General features: G+C 36.6%; 1 protein-coding gene across 2 annotated transcripts in view; it reads right to left on the bottom strand.

Annotated features, from left to right (window-relative positions):
• Positions 1-3,160: 3,160 nt before the first annotated feature.
• Positions 3,161-16,013, bottom strand: part of LOC140458268 (actin nucleation-promoting factor WASL-like) — a 73,920-nt gene continuing 61,067 nt past the window's right edge. For both annotated transcript variants that reach the window (XM_072552671.1, XM_072552670.1), the window contains 3 exons: positions 8,696-9,249; positions 8,005-8,113; positions 3,161-5,854 (listed from right to left, as the gene is read on the bottom strand). In XM_072552671.1, coding sequence (XP_072408772.1) covers positions 5,793-5,854; positions 8,005-8,113; positions 8,696-9,249 — 725 coding nt within the window. In that variant the 3' untranslated portion in view covers positions 3,161-5,792. The remainder of the gene's footprint in view (positions 5,855-8,004; positions 8,114-8,695; positions 9,250-16,013) is intronic.

Genomic DNA, 16,013 nt, shown 5'->3' with positions numbered 1-16,013 from the left:
GTAGGAACCATGTGGTTCAGGGATTGTATTAATCTCACCTATCACAGCAATAGACCAAAACTGGTTAATAGCAGATGAGAGTCAATTTTCATTATACCAAACTATCAAAGTGGATTTATATACAAAAGCAGTGGCTGAAGGAAGGAGAGTGAAGCATTAAATTAAACATGAATACATTCAGAATATCTCGAGGCAGTGTAATTAAGACTATTTTTCTTGCGAGCCAGAATTTGCAACAATAGCTTTTGCATAAAGAACACTGAATATCTTTAGTCCCAAAACATCTATTCAGGTGCAGTTAGGACTGCAGAGTTCGTCCAGCTTTATTTTTATGTGCAGTTTCTATCTTCTTTCAGAAAACAATCTGTTGGAGAGTACTACATTAACCCTTAATACACAGAACTGGGTCAAAACAATCATTTTCTAATCAATAAATTACTTTTTGCAAAATATTTGGCTGAGAAATCCCAAAATATATCTTTAAAAGTGGCCACATGGAGTAGAGGTCTGTGAATATAGATGATGCTGACCTCAATTTAACTTCATGCATACTTAACTTACACCTAGATTTAGAAGTGCCTTTGACTTTATTGGCTTGATACTTGCAGCAGAGGGACTGTTTGCTATTTTGAAACTGGAGAAAATTTTCAATCTGAATAACTTTCAAATTGCTTTACTAACCAGATCACCTCAGTATCAGAACTAACGTATTTATTTAAAAATTCTTGTTCTACAATATACCCAGAGCACTACATGAAGATAAAATGCATTGAGTAAAGGTACAACATATAATACAAAATGCTTGCAAACACTATAAACCTCACTACAAAATGTATGTCCAGTTTTCATCACCTGATCAATGGCATGCTTTTGTCCCAAGCTCAAACTCTCTCCTTAAACCCATCAGTCTCTACAAGACTATATGATAAAGGAGCAAAATTAGGCTACTTGGCCCAGCGAGTCTGCTCCACCATTCAATCATGGCTGATGTTTTTCAACCTCATTGTTCTGCCTTCTCCCCATAACCATTGATTCCCTTACCAAAACTTGTCCATCTTAAATACACTCATTGACTTGGTCTCCACAGACCCCTGCAGTAATAAGTTCCACAGGTCCTCTGGCTGTAGAAATTCCTCTACATCTCAATTCTTAAGGGGTCCTTTCATGGAGGTTGTGCCATTGGGACCTAGCTTTTCCACTTTTACTAGTGGAAACATCTCCACATCCATTCTATCTAGACCCCTCAGTATTCTGTAATTTCAATCAGATCCCCCCTTATCCTTCGAAACTCAGAGTATAGACCGAGTCCTCAAATTCTCTTCATATGACAAGCTCTTTATTCCTGGGACTATTGTTGTAAATTTCTTCTGGACCTCCTCCAATGCCAGTACATCCTTTCTTAGATACAGGACCCAAACTGCTCACAACATTCCAAATGCACCCTGACCAAAACCTTATACAGCCTCAGCAGTACACCTCTGCTTTTATATTCTAGCCCTTGAAATGAATGGCAACATTGCATTTGCCTTCCTAACTGCTAACTGAATTTGCATGTTAACCTTAGGAAAATCCTGAACTAGGATTCCTAAATTCTTTTGTGCTTCAGATTTCGTAAGCTTTTCCTTATTTAGAAAATTGTCCACACCAAAGGGCAAACCTCACACTTTCCAATATCATATATCATCTACCACTTCTTTTCCCACTCTCCCAGCCTATCCATGTCCTTCTGCAGCTTATCTGCTTTCGTACACAGTCCTTCCACCTTTGTGCTACCTTGTGTCTCCCTTCCATTTGCAATCTGTTTCTTCAACCAAGCTTTTCATCATATCACAAAATCTTGTGCTAAATGTCATATTTTGTTTGTTAAAGCTCCTTGAAAAGCTTTATGTCAAGACACTATTTGAAGAAAATAATTTACTGAAGATCCTTTACATAAAAGGTGATGAGAGGGGCAACAATGTAGAGAATAGATTGTGGGATCAAGATAGCTAAAAGCACGTCACTGAAGGAGGGTGTTGCAAATGAGGCCAGAGACTAATGAGCAAGGACACACTGGAACATACATCTGGAGGATGTAAATGTATATGACCACTGAAAGGCGTCTGTTAAGATGACAAACCTGATTAAATACACGAGGTGACAGCAAATTAAAGAAGATTGGTGAGAACAGGACAGTAAGTGCAATGCTGGTGAGCTAATATTTCTGCAAGAAAAGGGATTAGTGAAAGCAACACTAGCAATGAAGACATTGCCAGTTGGAGATTTTAGCAACGCTGGAAGAGAAGCAAGAGCAAAGACTGGTAACCAATGCAGAGATGGAAAACTCTGCCTTGGTAATTAAATACAATTTAGTCACTGAACCTCAGCTTGGGTTTTAATAAAACACCAGTTACTTATTGAATTCTGCTGGATTTACAGCTGGTCAAACGTAATGAAGTCTGACATTACTTTATTATTCAAAAGCAAAACACCTCCAGAGAAACCACCAAACACTAAATTTAGAAATCCACTTTTATTTTGTAATTATAATTATACTTTGGAACAAAGGGTCCTACAACAATAATATTAAAAATTCGAATGTACGATTTCTAGGTCAGCCTTTGTGCTAGATAGCTGTGACGTTTCCTTTGTAATAAACAAGAAATTTGTGAGCTTGCGAGCACAAAGTGAACGTTTGGGCTTTATCTCAGAGCTGGGCACTTATTTTGTAAATAAAAACGTTTTAGATTCTGGGCCCAGTCAGGAATAAAAGATACAGCATCATTTTAAGATTGTTTGCCGATGAAACACTGGATTGTGCTAACGCCAGTTAAAACCAGTAAATGTCTTCTGTTTTTTTTTGTCATTGATACTGGTCATTGATGTTGGTTATAGTTTTCTTAGGTTTGGACAGTAAAATGCAGTTTGGAAAGTTTGTGTTGTGCGTTGTCACTGAGCATTATTACTTCTCAGCAACAAATAATATTTGGCCACAACAGAAAGGTTCCATCCTCCAAACATATTTGATATGTTGTGAAACATGGCATACATTTAAAGCCTCAAAGCTTTCTTTGCATTAAGTGAACTTAGCAACAGGATCACAAGAGATGATGCATTAAAGTGTTCTGCTCATTGCATAACAGTTGCCCGATTATCTAAAAGAATGAGAGCTCAACATAACTAAGAATATGCAGCCCCTTTTTAATTGTGAAATCTCATACAAAAGATATCACTAGTGTCTTCTGTCATATTTGTTCACAAACAAGTAATCCAGAAATGAAAATGCAGAAAATTACTTCAAACAGCCCTAACAGGACAAGGCAAGTTTAGAACCAATATCAGAAAGTTCTTCTCCACACTAAGGAATAAGCAAAAACTAACTTGACTGCTAGGTTGTGTTTAATACAAATGTCTGCAATTATCAAGGTCTAGTTGATGTTGCAACAAGGGGAATGAGTGAATGAATGAATGAGTAAACGGAGATAGATCAAAGATCTCCCTCATCATCAATTATCATGGGAAAACATTAAACCACATCAAATACCTTCTACAAATTACTGCATCAGATCCTCATTTCGCAGACAAAAGAGCCCCATCACATGTTGGCCTGAGCTGCACAAACTTTATTGAAATTCTGTCTTACCATTAGCAGAGGGAGAAGCAACACTATTCATGAGTCAACAAATTTACATCAAGTCTTGTTTAATAACTTAAAACTTGCTGGGAACTGCTCGTGTGCGTGTTTGATCAATGATCATATTCAATATCATTAAACCATACTTCTAAAATCAGGAGGAATAAGCCACTTGACCCTTCAAGCCATTCAGTAGAATCATGCCAGATGTGTGGCTTCAACTCCACTTTCTTATATCCCCAGCTGCATGTGATGCCCACCCCCTCCCACCCCACCCTGTCCACCTTTTAAAACATTTCTAAATTGTACATGTCAGCAGTACCAGTACTCTTACAACATGCACTTATCTAGAATATGAACCAAATGCGTGAATATGCCGATTATGCCATATAATACTTGAAATAAAGCAATGATCAAATCTGGTCACATGAAAACTGATTGAAATATCATCGTAATGCGTTATAACTGCAAATAGATTCTGTAACACTCAAAACGATTAGTAAAAAGTCATCAACTACAATGGGTAAGTTGTGTTCTCCTTTGGTGGATAATAGAATGCTTTTCAGACTTTACAGAACTTTAATTTTGTTGCAACAGTTAACACTTCTGAAAATGAAAAGTGATATAGACATTGAAATGTGAGGCTTTGTGAGCATGCCTTAATCTCAGTTACACGAAGGCAATTAGGCAAACAAAAATTGTAAAATCGAAGTTTTTTTCTTAACGTTGCAGAAAACAGTGACGATCATAAAAATGGAGACTGAGTACTACAAAAGAGTGTGGAAATTATTCTGGTTTCTGGAATTGAGCCAAGACAGCCACAATGCTTTACACTAGTATGGTGAATGTTCACAGATCCTAAACAAACCAGCAGTTCTAAAAATCAGGAGAGAATAAATTTGTGCACTATCCACAAAAGCCTTGGACTGGACATTACAGTTTAAAAGGGCAGGAATGATTCATGGGGTAGTTAATAAGGCTCAATTATTGCAGCTGGATGAAAGACAATAAGATGAGTGATCAATAATACATCTGCACCCTCAATAAATCTTGAAAGCGAAGAAGGATATTTTTCAGTGATTTTAAACATTTATTTATATATTTTTCCGTTAAAAGTTCCATTTCATAATTGCAATCTGTATTGAGAGTTTGCTCTTTGATTCTGATCCAAAGACATCAAGGACTGTAATGTAACGATACTGATGTTGATATTCATTATTACAAGTTCATTTCCAACATTTCCCAAATTGCCGTTTAACAAGCATTAAGCACAGCCCTTTATGAATATATTAAATGCAAATTCCTAATCACAGCCTTCACCTCCAAAAACTGAATATTAGGTTATTTTCCGTTAACCCTTACTACTGCCAAATATACACTTTGATGAGAAGAAATGCTGTCACTTAGCACTTTAAGGGTTAAAAATCTGTGTCCCCTGATTGTGTTTAGCGTTTTCACAAGAGGACCAGAATTCCTATTTGAAAAGCTTGACTTTAAGTTCCAATAGGCATGGAATAAGCCAGGAGCATAAATATTCAATAAAGTAACAGACATAAGTAAGGGGATTTCAACTGAAAATAGTCGTGATTGACAGTATTGCTGCATACAGTATAAAACACTCATAAGTTGCTGTGCATCTTTGAATCACCCAGACAGTATTGCTAAACAGTAAGACACAAATGAGCTGCCTGTAAGCTGTGCATTCATGTGACGAATTACTTCAGAAGGGTGCAAAAATCTGAGCTTCAGATCAATGAAGTACTGAAGGAATCGAATAGAAGCGCTGTATTTAAAAAAGTTATAGTGCTATGCGAAGCTTTAATAAGAGATGCTTCTTCTTAGGTACAGAAATCGCATGGTTTTGAAAAAATAGTGTTGCTATTCTGGCTTTTAACAAGCATAATTAAAGTTCTGTCAACTTTGCTGCTACTCAATCACAATTTCTTTCGTTGTTGGAAAGAACACATTCATATGTAGTTGTTTATATCTCCCAACACATACTTTGCATTGGGAATAACTATCCACAATGCTTTGTCTAAGGAATTATTAAATGAGGTATTGCACAGGTTATGAAAAGAGCAAAGGCAACAAAAATATACAGCAAAATATGCAGAACATTTACAGGACAATTTTACAAGATTAAGAAAGATAGAAAGGTTTACAATCTTGCCAAGAAAATCTAATCTTCCCATTCATCATCGTCGTCAAAGTCTTCTTCCTCATCTTCATCCTCATCTTCATCTGAAAGCAACATTGGACTTTGTTTACAGACAAACAACATTTGATGACAATTCTTAGGCACTAATATGTTAAGATGTTTCACCTTATCACCTCAACTAACTTGCAAGTATTACAACATCTTTAGATAGAGTGGTGCTGGAAAAACACAGCAGTTCAGGCAGCTTCCGAGGAGCAGGAAAATCGACGTTTAGGGCAAAAGCCCTTCATCAGGAATAAAGCATCTTTAGCACAAGCAAAGGGCTCTACAAAGGCAGAGAAAAGGGCAATCATTAGACCAAAAGAGGATGATGGCTTTGCAGAGAGGAATGGAACACACTTTGATTTTAATGGAGGGACAGTCAATGAAAAGCACCTAAACAAGCTGGTTGCATGCTGTCAAAGGTGAGAATGGAAGAAATTGAAGTGGTTAGAATCTGGGAAAATAAGTGCTAAAATGAAGGAGTGATCAGATTGGAGGAGGGGGTAAGGGAGTGAGTGTACAAGGAAGAGGGAGAAAAGTATTGTGCCATATTAGGAACTCAACAGATGGTCTTCACATTGATAGCAAGGAAATCTACAACCTCAAGACTTGATAAAGGCGAGTGTGGAGCTGCACTGGAGAGTAGTTCAAGCAGGTTCTTGGTAATAGGTGAAAGGAAATGGAACTGCCCTCTGTCAATTCTAGTATCGCAAGAGATTTTGGCGAAGACTAGAAGACTTACTGAAGCTTAATGAGATTAAGGGGGAATAAGCAATGTGTTTCTGTGGTATACATGCTTAAATCTGTGCCCCTCAGTTTGAGGAATAAAATATTTGCTGTATGTGAGGAATGATGGGATAGGTTTTGTTTGGGAGTGAAGAGCAAGATTGGGAGTGAGAGTTGTTGAATAAATTAATAATTTCAGTTGGTTCCTTCTTTAGGTGAAAGCCAAATAAAAATAGAATTCAACAAGGCAACAGAAATGTCAGTGAAGAATGTTTGGCTATGGTTGGAAATTCAGACCACCACAGTAGAAAGACTACCCAAAATGGTGGAACCAACCCGAGAATAGGTAGAACAGTTTATATGATTGGAGATGTTTAGGGAGGACAGAGAACAGTTCATTCAGTGGAAAAAGCTAAACAATAAAGTCCTGCTGATAGGGACTGACAATACCAAAATAAGGGGTACACCTTTATGTAGATCAAGTGAGGAGAAGAAGGGAGGATATCACAGATTGGAGCAATGGTCAACCAAGATTTTTAAAAAGGTGCTTAAAAAGAAATTTTAGCATAAGGTAAGATGATCAGATATGACTTGGCAACAAAGGTCACACCTCTGTAGTTGTTTGAGTGGAGGGGGTGATGGTCTGTCTTGGCTTCTGTTGGGAGGAAAATATCACCAACACACAGTGTCAAGGTTCAGTCAAAATCAGGTCATCTACAAAATGTGCTGCCTGATAGAAATCAGTAGGGCAAAATAAAAATGCATTGTTTGAACTTTGCTGAATCTAGCAGGTCATTTTAATCTAAGTTCGAAATCACACAACACCAGGTTATAGTCCAACAGGTTTATGTGGAAGCACTAGCTTTCAGAGTGCTGGTCTTTCACCAGGTGATGAAGGAACAGTGCTCTGAAAGCTAGTGCTTCCAAATAAACCTGTTGGACTATAACCTGGTGTTGTGTGATATCTAACTTTGTACAGACCAGAAAACACTGACATGTCCAAATCATTTTATTCTAAGGTCTTTAAATGGCCATAGTTCTATGACCTAGGTGTCCCAAAACACAACCAGGCCAAGTTGCACCACTAAGGTACAGGACATCTGGATTTCAGCATATAAAACACCTTCACTTCTGCACAAATATCTCAGACTGGACATACAAAATATCTGAATGTTTTTGTGTGCTCACAACCTAATATTTGTAGTAACATCATGTACTAATATATTGATTGAATGCAACTTTTGCAGTCTGCTGCAGTAAGATATTTTTCTTGGATGCTTAATGAAATGTTAGTCTCAAACCCAGGAAACAAAGTTACTCTCAAAGGCCTTTTGCTTGGTTGTAGCAATAATAGCAGGTACTGCCAGAGATAGTCCTTCAAATCACATGCATTTTTGAAAAATTGGTATTTAAAAGTTGGGTGTCTGGGATTCATTGAATAATAATGACCAATTAAAAACCTTACCTGAAGAATGAATGGCTTTACTCCTTTTCTGCATCACTTCCATCAGTGCTCCTACAATTCCTGCTGTTGGTGTAGGTGTTGAAGGAGAAGAAGAATCTTGGTCATTTACCTATAGGAATTGACATATCATTACTCAAAATGTAAATATACAACACAGTAGGAACTTGGTTAATATGATAGCTACAGTTTTATTTCATAACTGGCATGACCTGCAATGCAAATCCCAATAGCAAACAAAAACGTTTTCATTGAATTCAATGAATCTTTGACCTGGAGGTTATAAACTCGATGGGCTGAATGGCTGCCGCCTCCTCCTCCTATGACGAAATGACGGTTGACATTCTTAAGTCAGCAAGAGAACCAAACAATATGCTGGAAAGTTATAAGAGCATTCAGTCTCTTTCAAGTGAGTTCACCGCTTCAAATTACAGCATTATCAAAGCTCATTCAAAATAGATTGTATTAGTTAAATGCTAGATGACAAGATTTAATTCAAAGTATTTATACCAGTCACTAATACCTTAAAGTTGAATATGACCAACGTATATTTGCAGCAAAAACAAAACAAGTTCTATTTAAGTATGTTAGCTTTCTGCACCATTTACACTATTCTGCACAGTATAAGCACAAAATATTACTTCAAGTAATAGTCACAACTTAAATGAACTGATCAGAAAGAAAAATTACTTACAGTCTTAAGCTGTATACCCTGCCTTATCTGGTCTAATAGTGCATCCCTTCCTGAGGAAGACACCGGCCGATTGCTTTGTTCAACTTTCTTCAACTGAGTGCCTTCACGGATTTGATCCAGCAGAGCTGACTTGTTGCCAGTAGGTGAAGGAAAATTATCATTTTCAGTGACTGTAGCAGGGAGTGGAGGAGGGCCAGGTGGTGGAGGGCCAGGTGGTGGAGGTGGAGGTGGTGGTGGGGGCCCAGCAGCTCCTGGACCTCCAGAAGCAGAATGAGCTGGAGGCGGTAGTGGAGGAGGACCTGATGGGACTGGTGGAGGGGGAGGGGGAGGGTATAACCTACTTGGCGGTGGGGGTGGTGCTCCTACTCCTGGCCTGGAAGGTGGAGGTGGTGGGGGAGCTGCTGAAGGAGCTGCTGATGGGGCTCTTGATGGGGGCGGAGGTGGTGGTGCACCACGCCCACGAACTGGAGGAGGAGGAGGGGGTCCAGAACTATGTGGAGGTGGGGGTGGTGGTGGTCCTCCTCTAGAAGGTGGAGGTGGTGGTGGTGGTGGAGCTGAGGGAGGAAGGAAAGAAACAGTTTTAATACATGAATAATAAAGGAATTTAAATAGAATTACAAAAATATTACAAAGAATATTGTAGTCAAAGGCCTCTGATCATCACAAAAGAAAATCAACCTTAGCAAACTACATTTAAAATGGATTTCATGAAGTTTAATTTTCATTTAATTCAATATAAACTACGATTATTATAATTCAAATCATAAAATTTCAGCTATTTTTGACAAAGTTATATTTGTATCTACGGATGGCCATCTTAAACTGAGAAGTTCCTGACATCCCATGGCCTAATAAGAGTTATACAATATGATTAAATTTACTGACCATACAGCCAATCACAGATTCATTCAGAACGCAAGTTCGTCCCAACGCTTTATTAGTTGTCATATGAAGTGAATTCATAGACCTGCCTAAAAGTTTCATGTTGCACATAACACCTGCTACTTCTTCATAAAATGATTCAAAAATTAATATTTGCATTGTATAATTATAGAACCCTGACTTAACTGGTAATATGTTTACCAGGTGTGATCAGATAGACAATTGTACTGGGAGTGTGGTAGAGCAGACTGAACTATTACAAGTGTTTTAAGAAAGGAAGATAAGGCCAAGAATAAAGAATCAGATATAGAAGTTTATATTCAAATAAGAACATGATATTCTCAAGGATATAATAGCAGGATAGATGGATTTTAGACTATTTTAATTTACATCTAAACAGCTTTTAATACATAAAAAGTCTTAATCAAGTGAAAAATCTAATGAAGTCCAATAAGTAGTTTGTGGTTTGATTGAGATATGAAGGTCTCAACATTGTGAATTAAAAATATGATAAGAGACTTAGACAAAATGACTCATCTAACTAAATATGTTACGGAAATCTAAATTTATGGCACACCTTTTATGCCACAGAAACTTATCTGATCTTGTGTCAGGACCTCCTTGTATAATCTTTCTACTTCTGCCTAGTACTTAAGCTCTTGACCTTCAGCCCTTTCTATCCTACACTTTATACATTTTAATGGGAGAGATTGCAAATAACAAACAGTCTAGAAGTAAATCCTTTTTTCCAAGTCATTAAAATATTCTGCAGAAACTGTAGGAACTATTCCAAGTAGCAGCAATTTAGGAAGGCATTAGTCATGACATTAATGCTTGCTGTCAAACCAGATCTGTCAAAAATGTCAAAGGTTGGGCAAATTTCAACAGTAAACATGTAAGAGGCACTCCACATCAAATGCTGTTAACAAAATAAACCTGACATCAGCAGTAATATCTGTGGAACAAGTAAAATGGCCTTTTTCAGCCTAAATGATGAAATAGAGATTATATTCTATTAGCAGCGGTGTGGAAACAGGGATTTCAATAATCCTGACCTAAATTGTGAAGTCTTGAATAGAAAATCTGACTGAGTTTAATATGTGTTCTATACTTCTTACAATTAAAACAGGGATAATCTACAATTAAAACCCGTTAATTATTTTATCTGTACAGATTTGATTTTTGAGAGTTTCAATAAAATGGTCTTTCGGGCAAGGATCTTTACACTGTACAGGGATCTGAACAGCGTTACACCAATTTAGATACAATGTTCATACAGCCAGCAGAAAACATACAGAAGTGCATGAAATGGCTATAATACTGATCACATGTAATCAAATAAAATTGAGCATTAAATTGGATCCTGCTTGCTAGATATTCCAGACTATGAACAAAGGGAGGCCTACCAACATACCATTCTGAACTTGTGCAACATATACAATAAGTCTACACAACAAAAGCTTTTTTTTTTCCCCCCAAAAGAACTGAGAGTCAACAACCACCAAGATCTACAGACTGATCAAAATTTTCAGTTCTGAATGCAGATTCTGCCTCCTGAGGATCAAACTGCTGTTACAAAACAACAGCTTTTCTCTTTTCCAACATCAGTAAAGTTATAGATGGAATAGGAATATGACAAAGGAACTAACTTGTTCAAAATTATACTAATTCACAGATAGATAATGATTCTCTAGGAGTACAAACAGATCAAACCCTGGTTTCATTTGCAGATTACTCTAAAATTACCCAAGGGTGAATCTGACACTAAAATGATGGGAGAGACACCCACATTTTTAAAAATACTAAGCCAGACATCATTTATGTCTGGCAGTTTTGCATGCAACATTTGAATACAGGACTTCAATCACTAGAATGGGAGACCAAAAGGTAATTCATTAACCCCTCCACAAGCTCAAGCCACTGTATCACGAGCATCAAATTCACTAACATTAATCTTGGGTGGAGAACACGTTCTCAACTGTAAGTACAATTCCATTTCATCTTCATACAGTAAAAATGGTTAGTTTGGAATTAAACTGTAGAGTACTAAACAGGCAGAATTTGTTTATGCTCAAATTTCCATAGGCTTCAAATACATTGTAATACAATATTTCCAAAAATATCTTCTGTAAAGGGAACCTTTGTTAAAAAAAGGAGGTGCAATACCCAATATATTGGATAAAAGGTTGTACTCAACCAAAATAATTAATAAAGCAAATCATTGTGCAATTTGAAAAATAAATTGCAGGATTTATTATCAAAATGTTAAAGGCCAAAAAGTAGCAGTGTTCAAAAATGAAATCCAACTGTTGGTGCATTCCTTTCACACAGATTTCATGCTAAGTTTTGATCAGTAAAAGGAAACTTCAAGCAAACATGCTTTTGACCAAAAACCTACCAAACCATTGTGGTGAACCTGAAAATCAAAACAAGAAAAGGTAAAAACAAAATTTTTATTCTATACTTGAGTCACTAGAAGTATTTAAAAATGACATTAAAAAGCAGGTGGTGCTAAATATCAAAATGGTCCAGATGGTATGGATTCCAGAATACTGAAGTAAATTAAAAAGAGTTAGCTGAAATAATCTTGAATTTTCAATAGACTGGGTTGGGATATCTGGTCGGCATGGACGGGTTGGACCAAAGGGTCTGTTTCCATGCTGTACATCTCTATGACTATGACTTGAGGACAGTAAATGTCATTTCCTGGAAAAAAGATAACCTTTTTGCCTCACTTGTGCATAACCCTACAAAATGTGTTTAGTTTATAGCCCAGGAACTTATGCTCACATTATGCTTGCTTTCTGTTGGGAAATGGACTTTGAAGTAGGCACAAAAATGGTTCATGTCATTAAATTAAGGGACATGGTAATTTGTAAAAAAAGACAAACAGGGGGAGGAAGTGGACAGAGGGGGACAGGTGCACTCAATATGGAGAAATGTGAAGTACTTTTTTAGCAAACTGAAACATATGCCAACCATGCAAGAGAGACCTACAACTATAGATAAATTGATCTTTAAAAAGGTTGGCTTACCATACAGAGGGGATTTACATAATAAAACACTGGATATAAAAGCAAGGAAATTAAATGCACATGACATGAGCCAGCTAATTTAGTTTAATTCCATGCTCCAAGTTTAAAAAAAATCCTTGAAGGGTGCACAAGTCAGAAATGAACAACATTGTCATCTCAAATCTCTAACTCATGTTAGCATGACGATGAACATAATTCCTCGATATGCAGTGTGGGCACTCCATAGAGAAAGATATTATAACAATGGAAAAGCTATAAAGATCCACTAAAAAGAAGAAAAGCATGAAAGGTCTTTTTAAACTAATAGAAAAGTAATGAAGGATATTTAACATATAATTCAAAATTTTCGATGGTTGTGAAAATCAGACAGTGGTAGATTATTTCTACTGATGAAATTGAGTACATACTGGAATCAACAGGAATGAAGGGGGCAACAAAGAGGATTTAGTAAGGGTTAGGACAATGGCAGCTTTGAAGGAGCTTTAGAATATTCTGGAAGCGAAGTGTTTTGATGCCTAGGAAAGCATTGGAATGTTAAATTGCTGAGAACAAAAATGCAAACAGAATGGATTATTGGGTAAACCACGTCTAACCCTTTTAAAATTTAAGGCACAACACCCACCCACATTTTTATTTCATGTCTGTCAACTGCCTTTCAAACTCTATAGCTACTTTTCTCACTGCCTCCCATTTATTTTGTAAATCAAAAAGTAGGTATGTCAGAATTCCAAAGGTATTGAACCTGGAGGTAAAAAGAAAATGTTTAACCTCCTCAAAAAGACTTTTCACTTCATTCTAGATGGAATCCTTCCCTATTTAAGCTTTATTTGTAAAGTTGTTACAAAAGCAATATGATTTCCTTTAATACTACTTGCTAGACATTTTTTTCCTTCAATGTTTTAATAATGTTTCTATCTAATATCATTTAAAAATGTTGCTATCTAATATAATTTCTATATTAAGCTTATTTAGTGTTAGCCCATCTTGCAACTTTGAACTCCAAAGTTGAGACAAAATATAGCTATTTAAAATATTTGGATTAAATGCTCTCCATTTTAAGTTATAAATGCTATTGTGAAATTTATACTTAGAATATATAATTTCTTGAATTTACACTTCTAATGGAAATTACTTATAAGGTAATCACACAGTAATGGTAATATAGGATCATCACAAAAGCAAATGTGCAGATATGCCAAGATCAGTTTACATAAGAACAGTTTCCATTATAAGTTCAGATATATAAAATGTTGTGGAAAATATTGACAGATATAGATGAGGAAGGTTATAGTTTTGGCATAACTTTCTGTTCCAGGTAGGTTTCGTTTCCCATTTACTTGCTATTTATTTGTACTCTCCTTGTTCTTTTTAATTATGTACCTCTTTAATTTTCAAGATTTCTTCTTGAAAAACCTGTTTAAATTTTTCCAAACAATTAACTTTGAACAGATCCTCTACTTTGCAGAGATTCCTCTTTTTGAGATCACCACACTTGCATTTATTCTTCTTCGCCTCTTTGCTTTTGCACTGAATTTAAATGTTATAATTACTGCTTTAGTTGTTCCTTTATTGAAAACAAATTCTTCCACAGGCAAGTTTTGGATACCAGTCCTCTTTTTACAGTACAATATCTACAATTGCATAGTACTAAAATGTTAAACAATACCTGCAAAAATTTATAATGGAAATACAAACACATTTCTCACTTTAAGAAGTGCTTTATGCAGGAAACAATTTTGAAATTTGATGACCCACATGTAAGAGATTTGGTAAACAGTGAAAATGGCTTTAAGAACTTCGAAGTGGAAGGTTTACTGATGTGGACAGACAGATGCTGAAAAGTATTGAATATCTTTTGGGTTGAAAAAAAGAAATTGAAATTTAAAATTTAAAGGAAAGACAAAATGCAGATGTGCAAAGATCTAAAGGTTCCAAATAATAGTCCTTAGAATATTAATGTTTATACAGAGATAGCATTTTCATTTTGAGTTTATGATACACAGAAACAGACAGGGAACAAAGACATAATGACAAATGTAAACAAGGTAACTAACTGCCAAGAATTAGAGCACCTGTGCATGTATAATTAAAAATACAAAGTGATAAAATCTAAAGCATAGTTCCTTTAGAAATAGGAGTTTAATTATTAGGAGTGTCTTGAGATAATAGGATTAATTATTAGTGAAGTGGCGAAAACGAAGTAATGTTCAGAATTCAGATTGGGTTTACAGACAAAATTGACTTCCTTAGTTTGGGTGAATGAAATGTTGATCTATTGTCACTAAGTTGTCAGAGACTAAGGAGAGAAATTACAAGAAAAATAAGTAACTTGAAGGAAAAAATATTACCTTTTTAAATGGAAAGTAGATGAATATAGCAGAGGGACTTTGACAGGAGCGGGCCACAAGGAAGGGGAAATTTCTGAGCAGTGACTTTTACTTGGAATTGTTCTTCTAAATAGACAACATATTTCATGCAGTCTTCCTTTGTAGAAATATCTACAGATCTAATATGTAATCGTTCACCAAGTGGACATTTAGGCAGAAGACGTAACAATCTGAAGGAAACTAGAAAACAAATTAAGGTAGAATATGATGAGAAAAATGAGATAAGAACACGATGAATCTTGAGATGAGAGATAGAAGTTTGATTAGTCTGGATCATGTTGACATAAGTAAGGTAGATGTGTTGGGTAGGCTAGAGGTTATTAAGGTGGACAAATCCCCAGGATCGGATGGGCTCTATCCCAGTTGCTGAGGGAGGGGACAGAGGAAATAGCTGGGTCCTTGACAGATATCTTTGTGGCATCCTTAAATACAGGTGGGGTGCCGGAGGACTGGAAGGTTGCTCATGTTGTCCCCCTGGACAAGGGTAGTAGGGATATTCCGGGTAACTACAGACCAGTGAGCCTGATGTCGGTGCTGGGAAAGTTGCTGGAAAGGGTACGGAGGGATAGGATCTATTTATATTCCGAAAAGAATGGGCTTATCATTGATAGGCAACATGGTTTTCTGCAGGGGAGATCGTGCCTTACCAACTTAAGAGAGTTCTTAGAGGAAGTGACCAAGTTATTAGATGAAGGAAGGGCTTTTGATGTCATATACATGGACTTTAGTAAGGCCTTTGATAAGGTTCCCCATTGTAGACTAATGGAGAAAGTGCAGTCACATGGTGTGCAGAGTGTTCTAGCTAGGTGGATAAAGAACTGGTTGAGCAACAGGAGACAGTCGTAGTTGAAGGGAGTTTCTCGAAATGGAGAAAGGTAACCAGTGGTATTCCACAGGGGTCAGTGTTGGGGCCACTGTTGTTTATAATATACATAAATGATCTGGAAGAGTGCACTGTTGGTATGATCAGCAAGTTTGCAGATGACACGAAGACTGGTGGAGTAGCAGAAAGCA

The sequence above is a fragment of the Chiloscyllium punctatum genome, chromosome 32, assembly GCF_047496795.1.
Source record: "Chiloscyllium punctatum isolate Juve2018m chromosome 32, sChiPun1.3, whole genome shotgun sequence".
NCBI classification, from domain to species: Eukaryota; Metazoa; Chordata; class Chondrichthyes; order Orectolobiformes; family Hemiscylliidae; genus Chiloscyllium; species Chiloscyllium punctatum.
Note: the sequence above shows the minus strand (reverse complement) of the source record. Positions and strands in the feature narration are given on the sequence as shown.